This window comes from Gossypium hirsutum, chromosome A06, assembly GCF_007990345.1.
Source record: "Gossypium hirsutum isolate 1008001.06 chromosome A06, Gossypium_hirsutum_v2.1, whole genome shotgun sequence".
Taxonomy (NCBI): domain Eukaryota; kingdom Viridiplantae; phylum Streptophyta; class Magnoliopsida; order Malvales; family Malvaceae; genus Gossypium; species Gossypium hirsutum.
In genome coordinates this window covers 39,140,008-39,159,307 of record NC_053429.1, presented here as the reverse complement: position 1 = coordinate 39,159,307, position 19,300 = coordinate 39,140,008, and the positions used below count along the sequence as shown (strand labels likewise).

At 33.3% G+C, this 19,300-nt stretch overlaps 1 protein-coding gene and 1 pseudogene across 3 annotated transcripts; one reads left to right on the top strand and one right to left on the bottom strand.

The window, feature by feature from the left end:
• Window positions 1–1,141: 1,141 nt before the first annotated feature.
• Window positions 1,142–4,193, bottom strand: LOC107962915 (uncharacterized; annotated as a pseudogene).
• Window positions 4,194–11,529: 7,336 nt separating this feature from the next.
• On the top strand, window positions 11,530–18,970 carry LOC107962914 (trafficking protein particle complex II-specific subunit 120 homolog). 3 transcript variants are annotated; one of them, XM_016899479.2, is made up of 10 exons: window positions 11,531–12,065; window positions 12,439–12,642; window positions 12,762–12,944; window positions 13,472–13,581; window positions 13,889–13,948; window positions 14,316–14,604; window positions 14,733–15,025; window positions 15,806–16,683; window positions 17,208–18,161; window positions 18,338–18,970. In XM_016899479.2, the coding sequence occupies exons 1-10, from the start codon at window positions 11,655–11,657 to the stop codon at window positions 18,556–18,558; spliced, it is 3,603 nt and encodes a 1,200-aa protein (XP_016754968.2). In that variant the 5' UTR covers window positions 11,531–11,654; the 3' UTR covers window positions 18,559–18,970. The 3 variants fall into 3 exon arrangements, with proteins under 3 accessions (XP_016754969.2, XP_016754968.2, XP_016754970.1); XM_016899481.2 differs by having other exon boundaries at window positions 11,541–12,084; XM_016899480.2 differs by lacking the exon at window positions 13,889–13,948 and having other exon boundaries at window positions 11,530–12,065.
• The last annotated feature ends 330 nt before the right edge of the window (window positions 18,971–19,300 follow it).

The window sequence follows — 19,300 nt, the reverse complement described above, 5'->3', positions numbered from 1 at the left end:
GCTGATTTGCTTGGTTTAGAATGCAAAGGTGTGTCTGGGTTTTCGTCTATAAACTCTCAGTCTTTTTTTTTTAATTTCCTCACAGAAAAATGTAATTTCTAGTTTGGGAAAAAGGATATATTTGGTGGGTTATCATCTGAATTAGGATTAGTCTAAATTTCGTTTGATTGATATATGTATAATCGGTTATTGATTTGTTAGTGAAGTTGCGTTTGATTTCTGTGTTAATTATTGCTGTTGTTTCGGTGGAGTTTCGATAACCAAAGATTACTGCTACAAGAGAGTATTTGGAATAATCATAGTTCGGAATTTTATACGATCTCTGGAAATGATGAGGGAAGAAGGCGTTTCCTGTTTAAGGGTCTGAAAAACAAATCAAAAGATGATAGATTGATCCCCCATCAAAGCTTCCCAAACTGTACGGAATGTTTGGAGTAAGGTTTCTAAAAAAGAGCTGTAATAGAATAGGCCTATAATTAGTAATTCAATTGTTGTAATAGAATTTAATTGTTTGGTTGAATTTAATGGAATAAAGTTGTAATAGTATTATTGTGTTTGGTTGAATGGAATAGATATAAAATAGTATAAAGAAAAAAACTAAAATGATAATAATATTCTTAGTAAAAATTTTTTAAATATGGATATTAAATTTTAATTAGGTTCTTATTAAATATAATATAATTTGATAAAAATAAAAATAAATAATTTAATCATATTTTAATATAATTATTATTAAATATAACTTAATAACATTCTTAATATAATTATTTTTATATTTAAATTATACTAAAATGTTTTTTTATTTTTATATTTAATTATATTAAAAAATTAAAAAAATTTATTTACTATATTTTAAAAAAGTACACTATTATTTGAATGCATTACTTCTGAATTTATCTCAATTTTATGATTTCAACTAAAGTTTTATTTGTTATTTACATAATTTTTATATAAAAAAGCTTTTTACCTGTGTTATACTCTAAAATTACTTGATTGTATTAAACACAATTTTTATTACAAATAAAAGAAAAAAGTCACAAAGCATCCAGAAGAAAAATAGCATTTTTTTATTTTTCTTTTTTCAACTAAAAGAAACAAAAAATATTTGTTTATCTACATTATAAAATTGGAAAAGGCGATGTTAATGAGAAAGTTTTGCATTAATGATTACATTATAAAATTGTTTTACATTATAAAATCCCAATGCTTCATTACAATACTCCCTCAACAGCTTTGCCAACTGGTTCGATATCGAATAGATAAATACAATTTATTCTAATTGTTGAAGAAAATAATACAAAATTCATTCAACTCTACACATCATCAGTAATGGGAAGATTATCATACCACAACAGTACCTTTGAAAAACTCAACACCAAGGTTTTCTGCAACAAAATTGAGGTCTCTCAAAACTGTGAACTTGTTCATCCTGTTGAGCCAACAGGCTTTCAGTGTAAGAACTAAGCTGCTCCAGGCAAGCCAAAAGTATCTGCAAGGAATATCAATGGGATATTGATAGGCATATAACTTAAGTCAAGTCTGACACAAAACTAGAATACAAGAAAGTGAAGTTGAAATAAAACTGACACTAGCATAAGGATACTTCTTTACTTTTCCACTCGCTCACCCAAAATGGAAAACCTAAGGTTTTGCTTGGTTGCAGAAATCTAAAAGAAAATAGCAAACAGGACCATGTTTCCAACAAATCACATCATTATTTTCATTTGACACTAGTATCCCTTGAATGCAAAAATAGAGATTAACCCATTAAGATAATACGGTACCTAAAAAATGCCAGGCTACCTATTTTTCCTCCAAAATAACTTTCGTGCAATAAAAAAGCGATGACAACTGACCTTGCTTTGCCAAACCAAAGCCCAACCATCTTGTTCTACCAAATTTGTCAAGCTAGAAAATTTACCTTCAAACAAGTGAAAATGCATCTTCTCAGACTAACAAAACAGAACTGTATGAATATTAGTTATGTTATTGATTAGGATATAAGAAACTTTTGATTACCCAGTTAGAAGGTTTAGAATCTTAAGTTCCTTTCTGAAGTAATAATGATCACCAAATGAATAAACAATATGCCTTTGAAGAGCATCCTTCGCTCCATAACTAGATTTCCTCATAAATCGAAGAAGCAGTCGTTTAACGGGATTCAAGCATAAGAACCAAGAGTCTATAAAAGATACCTGATAACAGCAAATATATTATCATTTAGCAACACATAATAATTTCCAAACACAATTATTTTAACAAATAACTTATATAAAACATAAAATCAGCTGCCAAGAATTTCCATTCAAATACAGTAAATAAAAGGACAACTGCAATATTAATTATAAGCTGATCTGATGAGCTAAAAGCTCAACTAGGGCGGTCATAACTCATAAGTCATACTAGCATAGTTATCTTCTATTCTTGTTCGCTGTTTTATTTGTTTGCTATTACTATTGACTACAGATGCATGTAACTATAAGTTCTTTCTAGCAACAGAAAACTGAGAATCGTTGCTTCACCACACATGCCAAAAAGGAATGAAAAGTTAAATAGCAAAAATATAGAACCTCATATAGCTGCACACTCTTGGACTCACTAAAGGGCGTCATAAAAAGGCTTGCTTCAAGAATCGACTATAGCCTGACAAGGAAAAGGAGTTAAAATGCATAATCAATAACAATAACCAGAAACAAGAGAAAAGAAAAGTTAGCAACCAACAACATCTTTTGTTTCTCATGTTTTTGTTATTTTCATGATTGCAATTTAGTGCTAACCCCTCCATTGCCATGGAATTACTGATATGCCTCTTTATCACAATTTTAAAGCAATGTACTATCTATTCAACATTCTCTTATCATGATAAAAATGGAAGATTTATAACATCATTAAGAAATACATAAATTTAATCTAAAAAAAACATAGAAAAAAGAAACCATACCTGAGAGTTTGCTCTAAATGATAGACAGACTAAAGATGCTTCAGGGACAGCCAACTTGCTAGCATCAATGCCACTTGCATCAAAAACAATCGGCAGCTTTGATTTTCTACCATCAGAATATATAACATCCATGGCAGTAAACTTCCTTGCTGCAATTCCAAGAATTAGAATCTTATTTGCCAGTGTAATCTGCAAGAAAAGAAAAAAAACTAACAATTAAAATGTTTACAGAAAGTAACATTAATTTTACTCAGAAATCAGTTGCAATTCAACTAATTTGAACAGATTTGCAAATGATATAGCCTATATGTATATAAAAAGAACAAATCAGGTAATACCTTACCACCGTGTTGTTTTAGCTTAGAAATATCATCAAAATATCCTCTATTCAATTCATCAACACTGCCCTAAATCAAATTAAAACAATTATTTATATTAAATTTCATGGAAAGAAGAGCACGTAACAAAATTTCAATAAACAAGCAAAGCTTAAACTTACAGTCTTGCTCGTTCTTTCTAGATTTTTTCCTCGCTTGCAAGCTGCACACACAACAAAAAAAGTTAAAAAGAACTATAGCTTAAAAAATCAAATATTTTAGAGTTAAAAAGGGGGAGATGGAGGAATTGCCTTGTAAATATTGAAGAAGCGAATAGATGATTTTGAAGCGAAATGTTGAAGAGGTGAAGGGGAAATCTTTGGGTCATGACTTAGGAGGTATCGACAATTTGAAATCGAAGCTCATGCATGGTTTATCACTCGGTTTACCCTCAACATTTTTGGTTTTCGATTTAGATTTCAATTCCCCCTCTAAGAACCCTCTTGCTCTTTCCAACAATCGATGGAGTTTTACAGATCAAGAAAAAAAGTGGAAGAGAGGAAAAGAAAAACTCTATTGAGAGAAAGAAAAAGAAAGCAGAAAAAAGAGGACAGAAAAATTAGAAAAGAGGAAGATGGAATGAACGAGGGAGAAAGTGGGGAGAGTTTCAGGTGAGAAAATGGGAGAGGGCAAAGTGGGGAGAGTTTTTGTGGTGATGGTCCCCTTAAACACCGAATCAGTAATCGGTGGTGAGGCTACAGAATAGAAATCAGGCAATTTTGCTGCATAGGCCTGTAATGGAATAAGCCCGTAATAGGGCATTCCATTGAACCAAACAGTGTTTAGGATGGGCCCACGGAATAGGGTTGTAATGGCATAGCTATTACATTGAACCAAACATGGTGATCTCTTGTTCTTTGTTTCAATGGTACAGCAGGAGATGAAGCTTTTGCAAGACTCTTATACTTGATTGATAGACAAGTAACATTATAATGACCCTTAATTTGCAAGATTCTTAAATCCAGGCTCTATCCAACTTATTTAGATTTGGACCTACCTAATGATCCCTCTCCGAGTCATGTGGAAAAGAGATTTGACATACTACTTGCTACTTTGTTCGATTTTAAATTTAAATATTGAGCCTGGATTCACCAATTCCCAATAAGTAAAAATTAAGGGTGCAGGAGCCAACACTGACTGCTCATACATCTTGCTCTCATGAGGTTATTTTCCCTAAAAGCCTTACGTCAGCTCATTACCATTCGTGATGTGACCAAGTCCATACAATCAATACCCCATGGCTATTTTTCACTATCTTTAGGCTTTTACCACCACTGGTTGCACAAAAGAAATATCTTGTCCTTTTTTGTTGTTGGATTTTAGCTATTTAACTCTAATTTAATAAAAATAATTTTTTCTAAAAAATAATTTAAAATAAATTTGAATAATTTATCATTATCATCATTTTCGATCTTTATTTTCTTTAAATCTATTATCCTCATTATCATTTTCAATAAACACTGGCTTCCTCAACTTTATCCTTCACAACTTAAATTTTAATTTTCTAAAATTCAAAATAAATATTTAAAAATTGAATAAAATTAATTTTAGAATATAAATGTAACAAAATTATTTCATCATTGTTTCAATTGATCTTCCATCTCTTCAATATATAAATTTAAAATATAAATTTTAGGAAATAATATTAAATTTTGATTTTTTTAAATGTTACATGAAAGTGTTGGATGGTAATGCATCGCTGAATTTAGTTTTAATTGGTATATAAGTATAAATTAATTAAAAAAACAAATTTATTACTAATGAAAAATGGCTCACTATAAGAGTTGCAATTTGTTTTATTACTGTTAGAATTAAATGACCCGAATTTTTATTTAAATAAAATACAATAGTAAAATAAAATAAAATAAAAGTAAGATCCATATAGAACTACACTTCTTTTATTTTATTTTAGAATAAAGTTTTTTAAACCTTATTAAACTCCATCTATTTTATATTGATTAAAATAAGGTCTTTCAGTCTTACTAGAATATGACTTTACAAGCCTATAAATAGACATAGTCTATTTTTCTTGTATTCATTCGAATTCTACATAATGAATTTTTTTCACCTCTGCTTGTGGTTTTTTCTCGAAAGGGTTTACACGTAAAAATTTGTGTGTTCTTTATTTTATTTTATTTTATTTTTTCACAAATTGGTATCCAAGTTTCCGGGTTGTTCATCTCGATCACGGTAATGGCGTCTTTAAAGTATGAAATTCCACTATTAGATCGCAACACCAGATTTGCGTTGTGGCAGATTAAGATGCAAACAGTTCTTGCCCATATGGATCTGGAGGATGCCCTGCTAGGGATAGATAAGATGCCTTCGACATTAACAGATGAAGAGAAGAAGCGTAAGGATCGAAATGCCTTAACACAATTACATCTGCATTTGTCCAACGAAATTTTGCAGGATGTGATTAAAGAGAATACTATCACTGTATTATGGAAGAGGCTAGAACAAATATATATGTCGAAAACTCTAACAAGCAAGCTGCATATGAAGCAGCGTCTTTATGCTCATCGTTTGGAGGAAGGTGCGTCCGTACACGAACACTTAACAGTGTTTAAAGAAATTCTCTCAAACTTGGAGGCCATGGAGGTTCAGTATGATAAGGAAGATCTAGGGTTGTTTCTACTTTGTTCGTTGCCCCCGTCTTATTCAACCTTTAGAGACACGATTTTATATAGCCGCGAGTCTCTCACAGTTGATGAGTTTTATGATTCTTTGACCTCGTATGATAAGATGAAGCATCTTGTGGTTAAACACGACTCTCAGGGAGAGGGTCTCATTGTTCGTGGGAGACAAGATCGGAATACTGATGATGATCGTGGAAGGACACAGGAACAAAATCCTCGCGGTAAATCTAAGAGTAGATCAAAGTCTTCAAACAGAGGTAAAACTTGTAACTTATGAAAGAAGAAAGGGCATATTAAATTTGAGTGCTATAAGCTACAAAATAAGATTAAAAGGCAGGCTACGAATCAAAAGGGAAAACAACCAGAAAATTCTGATGAAACTAATGTTGTAGAAGACTACAGCGATGGTGAACTTCTAGTCGCTTCGGTCTACAATTCTAAAGTGAGCGAGGAGTGGATACTTGATTCAGGCTGCACTTTCCACATGAGTCCCAATTGGGATTAGTTTACAACTTACGAAATAGTGTCTAAATGTGTTGTTTTTATGGGAAATAATACTTCGTGTAAAATCGCAGGTATTGGAACAATTAAAGTTAAGATATTTGATGGAGTTATCAGAACACTTAGTGACGTGCGACATGTTCCAGAATTGAAAAGAAATTCAATTTTGTTGAGTACTCTTGATTCAAAAGGGTACAGATACACAGCTGAAAGTGGGGTTTTAAATATTTCCAAAGGTTTTCTTGTTGTGATGAAAGAGTAGAGAAAGATTGTAAAGTTATATGTTTTATAGGGTTCTACTGTTACTAGTGATGCAGCTGCCGCTTCCTCTTCCTTGTCAAATGATGATATTACTAAACTTTGGCATATGCGGCTAGGGCATATGAGTGAGAATGGTATGGCAGAATTGAGCAAAAAAGGACTTCTTGATGGGCAAGGAATTTACAAACTGAATTTCTGTGAGCACTGTGTTTTTGGGAAGTAAAAGAGAGTTCGATTCACCAGAGAAATCCATAACACGAAGGAAATGTTGGAGTATATTCATTTTGATTTGTAGGGGCCATTCAGAGTACCTTCGAGAGGTGAAGCTAATTATTTGCTAACATTTATTGATGATTTTTCCAGAAAAGTTTGGGCTTTCTTCTTGAAGCAGAAAAGTGATGTGTTTTTCGCATTTAAGTCTTGGAAAATTATGATTGAAAAATAGACGGGAAAACAAATGAAATACCTCCGCACAGACAATGGCTTAGAGTTCTGTTCTGATGAGTTTAATAGATTGTGCAAGTCAGAATGGATCGTGAGACACTTGACAGTTCGCCATACTTCGTAGCAAAATGGCGTTGCAAAACGAATGAACAGAACGATCATGGAGAAGGTTCGATGTATGTCAAATGCCAACTTATGAAAGTCGTTTTAGGCCGAAGCAGCCTCTACTGCATGTTTTTTGATTAACTGATCCCCATCCGTTGCCATTGAGAAAAAGACTCTACAAGAGGTATGGTCTGGTAATCCTGCAAATTATTCTAATTTAAAGATTTTTAGGTTTCTTGCTTATGCTCATGTTGATAATGGAAAATTGGAACTGAGATTCATTAAATGTGTTTTTCTTGGTTATAAAACTGGTGTAAAAGAGTATAAATTATGGTGTCTTGAAAATAGAAAAGTTGTGATTATCAGAGATGTTGTTTTTGATGAAACTGCTATGCTGCCTAACTTATCTCTTAAAGACTCTTCCAATAAAGAAAATCAAAAGCAGGTGGAGCATCAAATTAATACAGAGTCGACTCCTCAAGCCAGTACAAAAATTAAGGATAGAGTTGCTTTTTCACCGCAATACTCTATCGCCAAAAAAAGAACTAGAAGAGAAATTAAACCTCCAAAGAAGTATGCTGAGGCTGATCTAGTTGCTTATGCTTTAAATGTGGCTGAAGATATAGATGCAAAACAAGAGCCATCTAATTATTCTGAGGAGGTTAGCTGTGAAGACTCAGAAAAGTGGATGTTTGCTATGTAAGAGGAGATGGAATCACTCCACAAAAACAGAACATGGGATCTTGTGAAACTTCCTAAAGGTAAAAAGGTTGTTCGTTGTAAATGGGTGTTTAAAAAGAAAGAAGGGACTCTATGAGTTGAAGAACCTAAATATAAAGCAAGGCTTGTTGCAAAGGATTACAGTCAAATTTCAAGAGTGGACTTCACAGATGTGTTCTCCCCAATTGTTAAGCATAGTTCGATTAGAGCTTTGCTTGGTATTGTGTCCATGCATGATTTGGAGCTTGAGTAGTTAAATGTAAAAACTACATTTTTTCATAGAAAACTTGAGAAGGATATTTACATACAACAACCAGAGGGTTTTACAGTCTCAGAAAAAAAGGACTATGTTTGATTGCTGAAAAAGTCCCTTTACGATTTGAAACAGTCACCAAGACAGTGGTACAAGAAGTTTGATTCCTTTATAACTTCTCATGATTTCAAAAGAAGTAGTTTTGACAGTTGTGTTTACTTTAAGAAAAACAGTGATGGTTCTTTTGTGTATCTACTTCTTTATGTTGATAACATGTTGATAGCAGCAAAAGATAAATGAGAGATAAGAAAGGCCAAAGCCCAACTAAGTGAAGAATTTGAGATGAAAGATTTAGAACCAACAAAGAAGATACTTGGTATGGAGATTCTCAGAGATAGAAAAGCAAGTAAATTGTACCTAAGTCAGAATGGGTACATTGAGGAAGTTCTTTGTAGGTTCAATATGCAGAGTGCTAAGCCTGTTAGTACTCCTTTAGTAGCTGATTTTAGATTTTCATCGGTTTTGTCTCCACTATCAGATGATAAGATTGAGTACATGTCACATGTTCTGTGCTAGAGTGCTGTGGGATCTCTCATGTATGCTATGGCTTGTTCACGTCCAGATTTATCATATGCAGTCAGTGCAGTTAGCAGATACATGACGAATCCCGGTAAAGAACACTGGAAAGCAGTTCAATGGATTTTAAGATACTTACGAAGTACTACTGATGTTTGCTTACAGTTTGGAAGAACTAGAGATGGAGTCATTGGGTCTGTTGATGTTAATTTTGCTGGAGACCTTGATAGAAGAAGATCTTTTACAGGTTATGTCTTTACAATCGGAGGTTGTGCAATCAGTTGGAAAGCCACTTTGCAAACTACAGTCGCTTTGTCTAGTACTAAAGCTGAGTACATGGCAATTATTGAGGCTTGTAAAGAAGCTATCTGGTTGAAGGGACTCTTTAGTGAACTCAATGAAGACCTTCAAATTAGTACTGTATTTCGTGACAGTCAGAGTGCAATCTTCCTTACAAAAGATCAAATGTTTCATGAGAGAACAAAATACATTGATGTTCGGTATCATTTTGTTCGTGATATTATTGCTCGTGGTGATATTGTTGTGAGCAAAATTAGTACTGATGAAAATCTTACAGATATGATGACTAAGTTACTTCCTATAACCAAGTTTGAGCATTGCTTAGACTTGGTTGGTGTCCATTGTTGAAGTTAAACCCTTAAGGGGTTTTATGGAAGAAGTGGAGAACTTGTTCGTTGAGAGTTCACGATGAAGAACTTGTTCATTGAGAATTCGTGTCAAGGTGGAGATTGTTAGAATTAAATGACCCGAATCCTTATTTAAATAAAATACAGTGGTAAAATAAAATAAAAGTAAAATTCATATAGAACTACACTTCTTTTATTTTATTTTAGAATAAGGTTTTTTAAACCTTATTAAACTCCATCTATTTTATATTGATTAGAATAAGGTGTTTCAGTCTTACTAGAATATGGCTTTACAAGCCTATAAATAGGTATAGTCTATTCCTCTTGTATTTATTCGAATTTGACATAGTGAATTTTCTTTTCCTCTGCCCGAGGTTTTTTCCGAAAGAGTTTCCACGTAAAAATTTGTGTGTTCTTTATTTTATTTTATTTTTTCACAGTTTGATTAATATTATCATAAAATTACAAAATTAATATATTATGATTTCATTCAAAAAAAATTTTAAATTTTAATGTTGTAATATAATAAATAATAAAATTTAATTTTGTTTGTTCAAAAATTTCTTTAAATTTATGCTTTTATATAGATTATAAATAAAATGCTAAACCTATTTTTTTTTACTATCAACCTATTTACTAAATGGTACAAGGAAGCATTTGTATTTGCTTTATTTGGATAAATGCTTGTCTTGAGTATAGAACAGTTTTAAAATTTATAGCCAGCATTTACTCCTTAATGGATTTACAAAATGTGGATGATTATTTATTGAACTCGCTCTGGTAGATATCTTGAAAAAAAAAACAAAATAAAAAGGAGTTATAAAAAAATAATTATATTAAAATAAATAATTTAAAAATATTCAACATGGATATCGTCATATTTGTAAAAAAAATATAAATTATTAGAATTAAATAAAAATGAAATTTGAAATTTAAGTTGTTTTTATCTTATAGAGGGTCATGTGTATTAAATCAAATAAAATTCTTAGGAATTTTGAAAAAGGAATTGAGCTATTGAAATCTCTTTTAAAATTACTTATTTGAAAAATTTCCATATATTTACTAAAATAAGTAAATTCAATTTTAGAAATTTAAAAACCTAGATACAAGTGAAATCCCTCTCAAACACGCTTTTAATCTCTAAACTTGACAATTTTTCTCAACTTGATCCTTGAATTTTTTTTTTCTCACATTAATCATATAACTTGACAAATTTTCTCAATTTTGATCCTTGTGATAATATAGCATTCTAAGATTATGGCATATCATCATCTCCTTTTAATAAAAAAAATATTTTTAGGCAGAAATTGAAAAAAGTTGTCTAATTTTAAGATTAATGTGAAAAAAAAAATTCAAAGACTAAGATGAGAAAAATTACAAGTTCATAGGCAAAATGTTGATTTAACCTAAAAACAATATATAAATTCTGAACTTTGTCGTGAAGGATGAATTTTACTTATAATATCAAAATGGTTTCATATATATATCATTCTGAGATTAATTTAAATTTAGAATAGTTAAAAAGCAGTTGAGAAAAACCTCATGAATTTTATTATAAGTTTTAATTATATTTATTTTTAAAAAAATAATATCTAAAATTACTCATAATTCTTTTTAACTCATAAATATAAAGATGGGTAATTATATTGATTCTTTTTAACCCATAAATATAAAGATGGGTAATTATATTAATAGTTTGTACAATATTTAGTTGAACATTTCAATTAATTAGTAACAGCGGTAATTTTACAATGGAGGTAGATATTAATCATAGGCTGTTGATGTAATTAGGGATGATTGGCTTTTCCTGACTTCCCTCCCTCTTTATTTAATTATTTAATTAATTTGTATATTAAAATATATTCAGTTTCTAAAAAAATTATAGATCCGTAATTATAGATACTTTCCCACATATGGAATTTAAGATTTCTAATTTTATTTTAGTGAATTTGGTCTCCTGTTTTTTTAGTTTTTTAATTTTAGGTTTATTATAATATTATTTTTTGTTATATGATATTCTGATTTTTTAAACAAAATAAATAAATTAAATACTGCAACCCCATTTGTCGACCTGAATCGTACTTGGCCAGGTGCCTCTTCGACTTGACCGATTCGTATGTTCCTAATCTAATACACCTACCACCACACTATCACCACTGCGCCTCTTCTTCCCTTCCGTCCGATCTGGCAATGGAACCCGACGTGAGCATTGAGACATCATGCATGATCCGGATCGCCGTCCTTCCAATAGGCAAAGTCCCCCCTCCTCTTCTGCGGGATTACCACTCCATGCTCCTTCCGCACCACACCATCCCTCTCTCAACCATCAGCTCCTTCTACACGGAGCACCAGAAATCGCCTTTCGCCCACCAGCCTTGGGACACAGGCTCGCTCCAGTTCAAATTCTTGTTGGGCGGGTCTCCGCCTAGCCCTTGGGAAGATTTCCAGCCTTATCGCAAGTTCCTCTCCGTGATTGGCATTTGCCACTGCCCTTCGTCACCAGATCTTGATCACGTCATCGATCAATTCAATGCTGCCTGCAAAATTTACACTTCGGCTCTAGTTCTACGCTGCTTCGCCTTTTGTCCTGGCAATTCGCAAGTTAGTTCTCAGAATTAAGGTTTCTATTTTACTTCTCATTGAATCACATGCTGATATCTGGTTATTGGTTTCGATTATTATAAATTGACTTGGATTCTAATTATTAGTAATCTGTCGAAGGAATGGTTATATTACCTAGATTCTAGTGTGTCGTGAATGCTTAGGTTTTTTGTATAAATTTGAAGGATGATAACCCATATTGGGTGTAAGATACGAGCATTTTTGGGAATAAAGTCTGAATAACATAGTAGAATGATATGATTTGTGTTTTTGAAACCTTTTATTATGTTTACTATTTGTTTATCTTAATAAACTAAACAAAACCTAGCTTTTAATGAATTACGTGATCTAATTACTTTATTTTCTGCTGCAGTTGGATGATGGTAAGAAAAGGGAGAACTTGGTTTTGTTTCCTCCTGCAGACCGTACAATGCAGGAGTTTCACTTACATACAATGATGCAAGATATCGCTGCTTCATTACTGATGGAATTTGAGAAGTGGGTTCTTCAAGCAGAATCTTCAGGAACTCTTCTGAAGACGCCTTTAGATTCTCAAGCTACTCTTAGCTCAGAGGAGGTTTATGTTTAGGTGTTTTATGCATTTTAGTCTGTGAGCGCATGGGCGTGGGTATGCGCGCACTTCTGCATGTGTGTGTGTGTGTGTGATGTGTTTGTTTTTATTAAATAACAATGCAGGTGATCAAGGCTAAAAAACGAAGACTTGCTCGTGCACAAAAGACAATAGGGGATTATTGTTTGTTAGCAGGATCGCCTGTTGATGCAAATGCTCACTATACTACTGCACTAGAGCTAGCCAGGTTGACTGCAGATTACTTTTGGTATGCTGGGGCATTGGAGGGTAGTGTTTGTGCTATACTGGTAATTGCAGGATGTTAATCAAGCTCATCTGCTATTTATGATATTTGTATGGACCCTTAAATGTCCTTGTTTAGATTTTATAGATGTTCTTGAACAGAAACAAATGGATAAGGCTAGCAACTCACTTGTTGAAATTTGAAGCTAAGTTTTTTTAAGGAAATCTCTATTGGAAAAGTGTCTCATAAAAGTTTTACAACGAGACACATGTTTAGTTATGTCCACTACCAACTTTAGTGCTATGGTTAAATTCCAAGATTTATCACATTTGAATTCGTGATGTTTTATTTTCCTAATTGAGGATTTGTCCCATGTGTAAGGACTAAATTGTTCCTCCTTCTGTACTTTATTATTATCTTTTTACTTTTCTAGGGTAGGATTTTTTGTAGGGGGAGGGGGTTGATGTTTTTTAAATTAGGCTATATTGACCTTTTGCATCATAACTGCAAGTGATAATATAGATAAAATATTTGCCCATATGATATGAAATTTATTCATCTACTGTATAATTATTTATGCCTTATTATCAGGTTGATCAAATAGGCCAGAAGGATACAGGTGTAGAGGATGAGGTTAGATATCGGTACAATAATGTCATTACGCATTATAGGAAATCCTTCATTCAAGACAATGTTCAGAGGTATTTGGTGTCTTTCCATTGCACCTTCTTTGAGTTTCAACTACACATATTTTTAGATTTTCGCATCTACACTCTATTCCCCTACTTTTTAAGTTATATTTATGTTTGTGTTGTACCCATCTTCATTTGAATATTCTTTTAAGCAAATTGGATGAGGTCTTTATGATGCACCTTATTCTTGTCAGCCTAATCTTGTGTAGCATAATAAAAAGTGTTTGATTTATGCACATATTTTATTAATCAATGGAAATTTATCTAGCTTTAACTTTTTGAGAACTAACTCTTTTAATTTTTTTTTTAAATGCAGAGTTTCACCCATTACCTTTGAACTTGAAGCTACCTTGAAATTGGCCAGGTTTTTATGTAGGTGTGTTTCAATTTTCAATGGAATTATAATTTCATTGAGTTAGTTGTGGACATGACATGCTTAACTCCTTGGTATAGATAAATTATAGGGAGATTGCAAGTTGTATTAGATAAATTAGAAATACATCTTGGCATTTTGAAAATTCGGTTGTATCATTCAACCCCCTCTTCCTAACTCCCATTTATTTTTTATTGTTTTACGTTGTTAATGTGATAGTTGGTATTTATTCATTTTCTAAAGAATACGGTGGAGACACTTTTATGACAAACTATATAAATTCCAAGATCTTGTACATAGTTTTATGTGTTAAGTCTTGTCAAAATGCATTCTTAAAATAACATTGTTTATATTCTTGTGGTAATTGTAGGAGAAAATTGATTAAGGAGGTTGTGGAGTTGTTAACTAATGCTGCTGATGGTGCTAAATCTTTGATCGATGCCAACGACAGACTCATATTATATGTTGAAATAGCTCGCTTATTTGGTACTCTTGGTTATCAACGAAAAGCTGCCTTCTTCTCAAGGCAGGTAGCTCAGTTATACCTACAACAAGAAAATAGATTTGCTGCTACCAGTGCCATGCAGGTCCTAGGAATGACCACCAAAGCATATCGTGTTCAGAGCAGAGCATCCATCACAAAACATTCCATTTCTAATGTATGGAACTATGGAGCAAGTTTTGAATTGTCGACTTTATAAAGGCACTTCAATCTTATTGAAGTTGTTCTTTCTTTGTAAACTAGCATACTATAACAACCATCAATATATTCTTTCTTCTGTGGTAGGAAACTGAACCAGGGAATGCTGATAGTGGAAAATTGCATCATCTGTTAGTAGTTTCACTGTTTGAATCACAATGGAGCACCTTGCAGATGGTTGTGCTGCGAGAGATACTTCTATCTGCTGTTCGTGCAGGAGATCCTCTTGCTGCCTGGAGTGCAGCAGCAAGGCTACTAAGATCTTATTATCCTCTAATTACACCTGCTGGACAAAATGGCCTTGCTAGTGCCTTGAAAAGTGCAGCTGAAAGGTTGCCTTCGGGAACTCGATGTGCTGACCCAGCCTTACCTTTCATAAGGTTTGTCTTATTGCTTTTGATTTTATCTAGATTTGGGGATGGATAATTGTATTTCCTCAATGTAATGGTTTTTGTGCTTTTGTTGTGCTCAAATGTATGTTGAGACATTCTGTTTTCTCTTAGTTTTGTCATAAGCTTTTTGGTGTGGTTTAAGTGAAAAAAACAACAGCGATAGAAAGAATTAATGCTAAACAAACTTGTAAGAAAGATGGAACTCGAGAAAACTTAGGGTTTTGCATTAATTGAAATATAATAATCAGAAATATTGTTGATGTAAATTAGTTACAACATACATATAATAGATTTTCTTGCAAATAAAGTTTTATTATTAACCCTAAAATTAATCCTCAAGAAATATAAATAATACTTTAAACTAAATGTTATAAAATAAACTGAAATAGAACTAAAATAATAAAATTAATTATTATAAAATCATAATTAAGCTTCTGTGTCACTTTTTTTGCATACTTTCTCCTTCAATTCTTTTACTGAGGTTCATATATTTTCTCATCGTCAATTGTGATAAACTATTGACTTTCACTATCAAGTTTATGTGCTTCTATTGCACTTAAATGTGGAGATTTTAATAATAGTTAGTTGCTGAGACATTATGTTTTCTCTTAGTTTTTGCATAGGCTTTTTCCGCATGCTTTCCTTGTCTATCTATTATTTTTTTAGGTCTATGTGTTTGCTTATTGTCAATCATGAAGAAACTGTTGACTCCCACTTCCTTAATACCCCAGTATGCAAAAAAGTTGATATTATTTTCTATGAATGTAGGGTATACTCTTTTCCTCTCCATCCCTCACAAATGGACATTGTAAAACGCAATCCAGCAAGAGAAGATTGGTGGGCTGGATCTGCTCCTTCAGGACCTTTTATCTATACACCATTTAGCAAGGGAGAGCCAACCAAAAATGGCAAGCAAGATTTGGTTTGGATTGTTGGGGAACCAGTTCAGGTCTTTGTGGAGTTAGCTAACCCTTGTGGATTTGATTTAAAGGTTGACAACATCTATCTCTCAGTGCAATCAGGGAATTTTGATGCTTTTCCCCTTAGTGTAGATCTCCCAACTAATTCATCCGAGGTGATCATGTTATCTGGAATCCCAACATCTGTTGGACGAGTGGAGATTCCAGGATGCACTGTTCATTGTTTTGGTGTAATTACTGAGCACCTTTTTAGGGATGTTGATAATTTGCTTCTTGGAGCGGCGCAAGGACTTGTGCTTTCTGACCCTTTCCGATGCTGTGGGTCGCCAAGGTTGAAAAATGTGTCTGTACCAAATATTTCTGTTATACCTCCATTGCCATTGTTAGTGTCGCATGTTGTAGGTGGTGATGGTGCCATTGTTTTATATGAAGGTGAAATTCGAGATGTTTGGATAAATCTAGCTAATGCTGGCACAATTGCAGTTGAGCAGGCACACATTTCACTATCTGGAAAAAACCAAGATTCTGTCATCTCGATTGGATACGAAAAACTAAAGTCTGCTCTTCCATTGAAACCTGGTGCAGAAGTGACGATACCTTTGACCTTGAAAGCCTGGCAGCTTGGCTTGGGTGAGAGTGATACTGCAGCTGGTAAGGGTGTCTCCGGTAGTATGGGTAGAACTGTGAAGGACGGATGTTGCCCCTCATTGTTGGTCCATTACGCAGGTATTTTTGTGAAATTTATATGGTGAAATCAGACACAGTCTCTCATAACACTGAACCACATTTTCCTTATGCTGCCAATATCCCGTTGATGCATTTAATGTGATATTGTGTTTCCAAGTTTCTTTGATATATTCTTTGCAAGATTCCTGTAGATTGGATGGAATGATCTACGATTTCCCTTATAATGTAGCCTTGCTGTATTTATACTAGCAGCTATGATGCATAGCAAAGCCCATTCTTTGCAGTTAACTATTCGTATGCTAGTAGTTTTGCATAAAGGTGGAAGTGTATCCATTATCAACCCTCTCAGAAATATTAGTGGGCTAGATTCTGTACCAAGTTTCTAATACATCTTCACTAGAGCATGTGCCACTTGTTTGGAAGCTTGACATAATCAAGTTCATTTGACTTGGATGAGTAGTAACTTCTTTATAGTTCCATCAGTCTTGAACTGCATGTTGGAACTTTTAGAATGAGATTATCCTTTCAGCCTTTTCCTAATGTTGAAGTCCGTTCTTTTTCAGGGTCATTGGGAGATGCTAGGGATCTTGAAAAAAACAAAACATCTGTGCCCCCAGGAAGGCGTCTGATTGTTCCACTACAAATCTGTGTTTTGCAAGGTTTGTCTTTTGTGAAAGCTCGCTTGCTTTCCATGGAGATTCCTGCATATGTGGGCGAGAGTCCTTCCAATCCGGCTAATGTGGATGGTAACCATTCAAATAAAGCTGTTGGCTATGGAAGTAAGATAGAGAGATTAGTGAAGATTGATCCCTTTAGAGGAAGCTGGGGATTACGTTTTCTTGAACTAGAGATGTCTAATCCAACTGATATGGTGTTCGAAGTAAGTGTTTCTGTCTTGGAAAAACCAAGCAATGAGGACGACGTTTCTGTTGACTATGCTGCTGAATATGGTTATCCCAAAACAAGAATTGACAGAGAATACTTCTCAAGGGTTTTAATACCACTTGAGCATTTTAAGTTACCTTTTCTTGATGATTCATTCTTTTCAAAAGATCTGCAGCTTGACGAGTCCACCAGTTGTAAAAATTCTAGTTTGTCAGAAAGAAATACAAAATCTGAACTAAATGCTTCCATTAAGAGCCTCGTTTCCAGAATAAAAGTCAGGTGGCAATCAGGGCAGAACAGCTGTGGAGAACTGAATATCACAGATGCTATACGAGTAGCCCTTCAATCATCCATCATGGATATACTATTGCCAGATCCTCTGACTTTTAGCTTTAGGCTTGCTAGAAATGTTTCTAAAAATGCTGCAAATCTTGATTCACCAAAAGAATCTAGTATTAATATTCAGCCTTCTATGTCAAACAGTTATGTAATCGAACATGATATGACTCCTATGGAAGTTCTAGTTCGGAATAACACGAAAGAAACCATCAAAATGAATCTTAGTGTTACATGCAGAGATGTAGCAGGACAGAATTGTGTTGAGGGCACGAAGGCAACTGTCTTCTGGGCCGGTTAGTTCCTTTTCACTTTATGGTATCATATTTTAGCCATTAACTTAAACCTATCTAATTTATCAACTTCTTTTTAGTTTGTTGGGCAATTCATAAAGAACATTTCCTCTGTTTTTTTTAAGAACCATCAAATTAGTGTTTTCGACTGAGAGGTCAACCATGTTTTTGTTAATCAGGTGTTCTAAGTGGAATCACCATAGAGGTTCCTCCACTTGAAGAAAGCAAACATAGTTTCTTTCTGTACTTCCTTGTCCCAGGTGAGTACACCATGGTTGCTGCTGCTGTAATCGACGATGCAAATGACGTTTTAAGAGCTAGAGCAAAATGTGAATCGCCTGACGAGCCTATTTTTTGTCGAGGACCTCCTTTCCATGTTCGTGTCATTGGGACTGCATGACATTTTTCTTTTTTTTCCATATGCTTTCATAAAGTGAACTTCCTAAACCACTGCCTCTTCCCCTATACACCGAAATTGATATTCTATCTCAGAAAACCTAATCCGCTTCTCAAAATCCAGTTACCCTACAAATTGAGTGCATGCTTTTGAGAAGATATGAAGATTACTTATCTATCCATTTTTTGGTTTTTTTATTCATTTTATATATATATTGATTTTGTGAAATATATTTAATATTTCCATTTATTTTGACTATTGTCCTCATTTCTATCGTCACAATTCGAAGGATTTGGACCAAATTAAGCAGTAATGCCCATATGACTTTGTGATTCGTGAATTATGTTTTTGTTGGACTAAAAATTTACTAGTCATTAAGAGTTTATAAACGTGAATGGTGTTGTTTGCATTGCCATCAAATTCCAAAAGTTATTCCTCCCTTGACAGTGTGAATTCAATTTCAAGCTTAAATTTATGATATGCTTTGTTTTTGAAATGAAAATTTTTCGTGTTCAGATGATTTCAAATTGTTTGACTTATTCCAAGTTTGATCATTTTATGTTCAGTTATTTTAGATTCAAATCATTTAGTTTTGTGAATTTCATGTAGATGTGTTTCTGTGGATTCTTTTAAGATAAGTTTCTTTACTTAAAAGAATTGTTCTAAAATGCAAAAAAAAAAAAAAAAAGTTGTGGATTTCCTTGTATTAAACGAGGGAGAGATCCATCAAGGCAAAAGTACTACC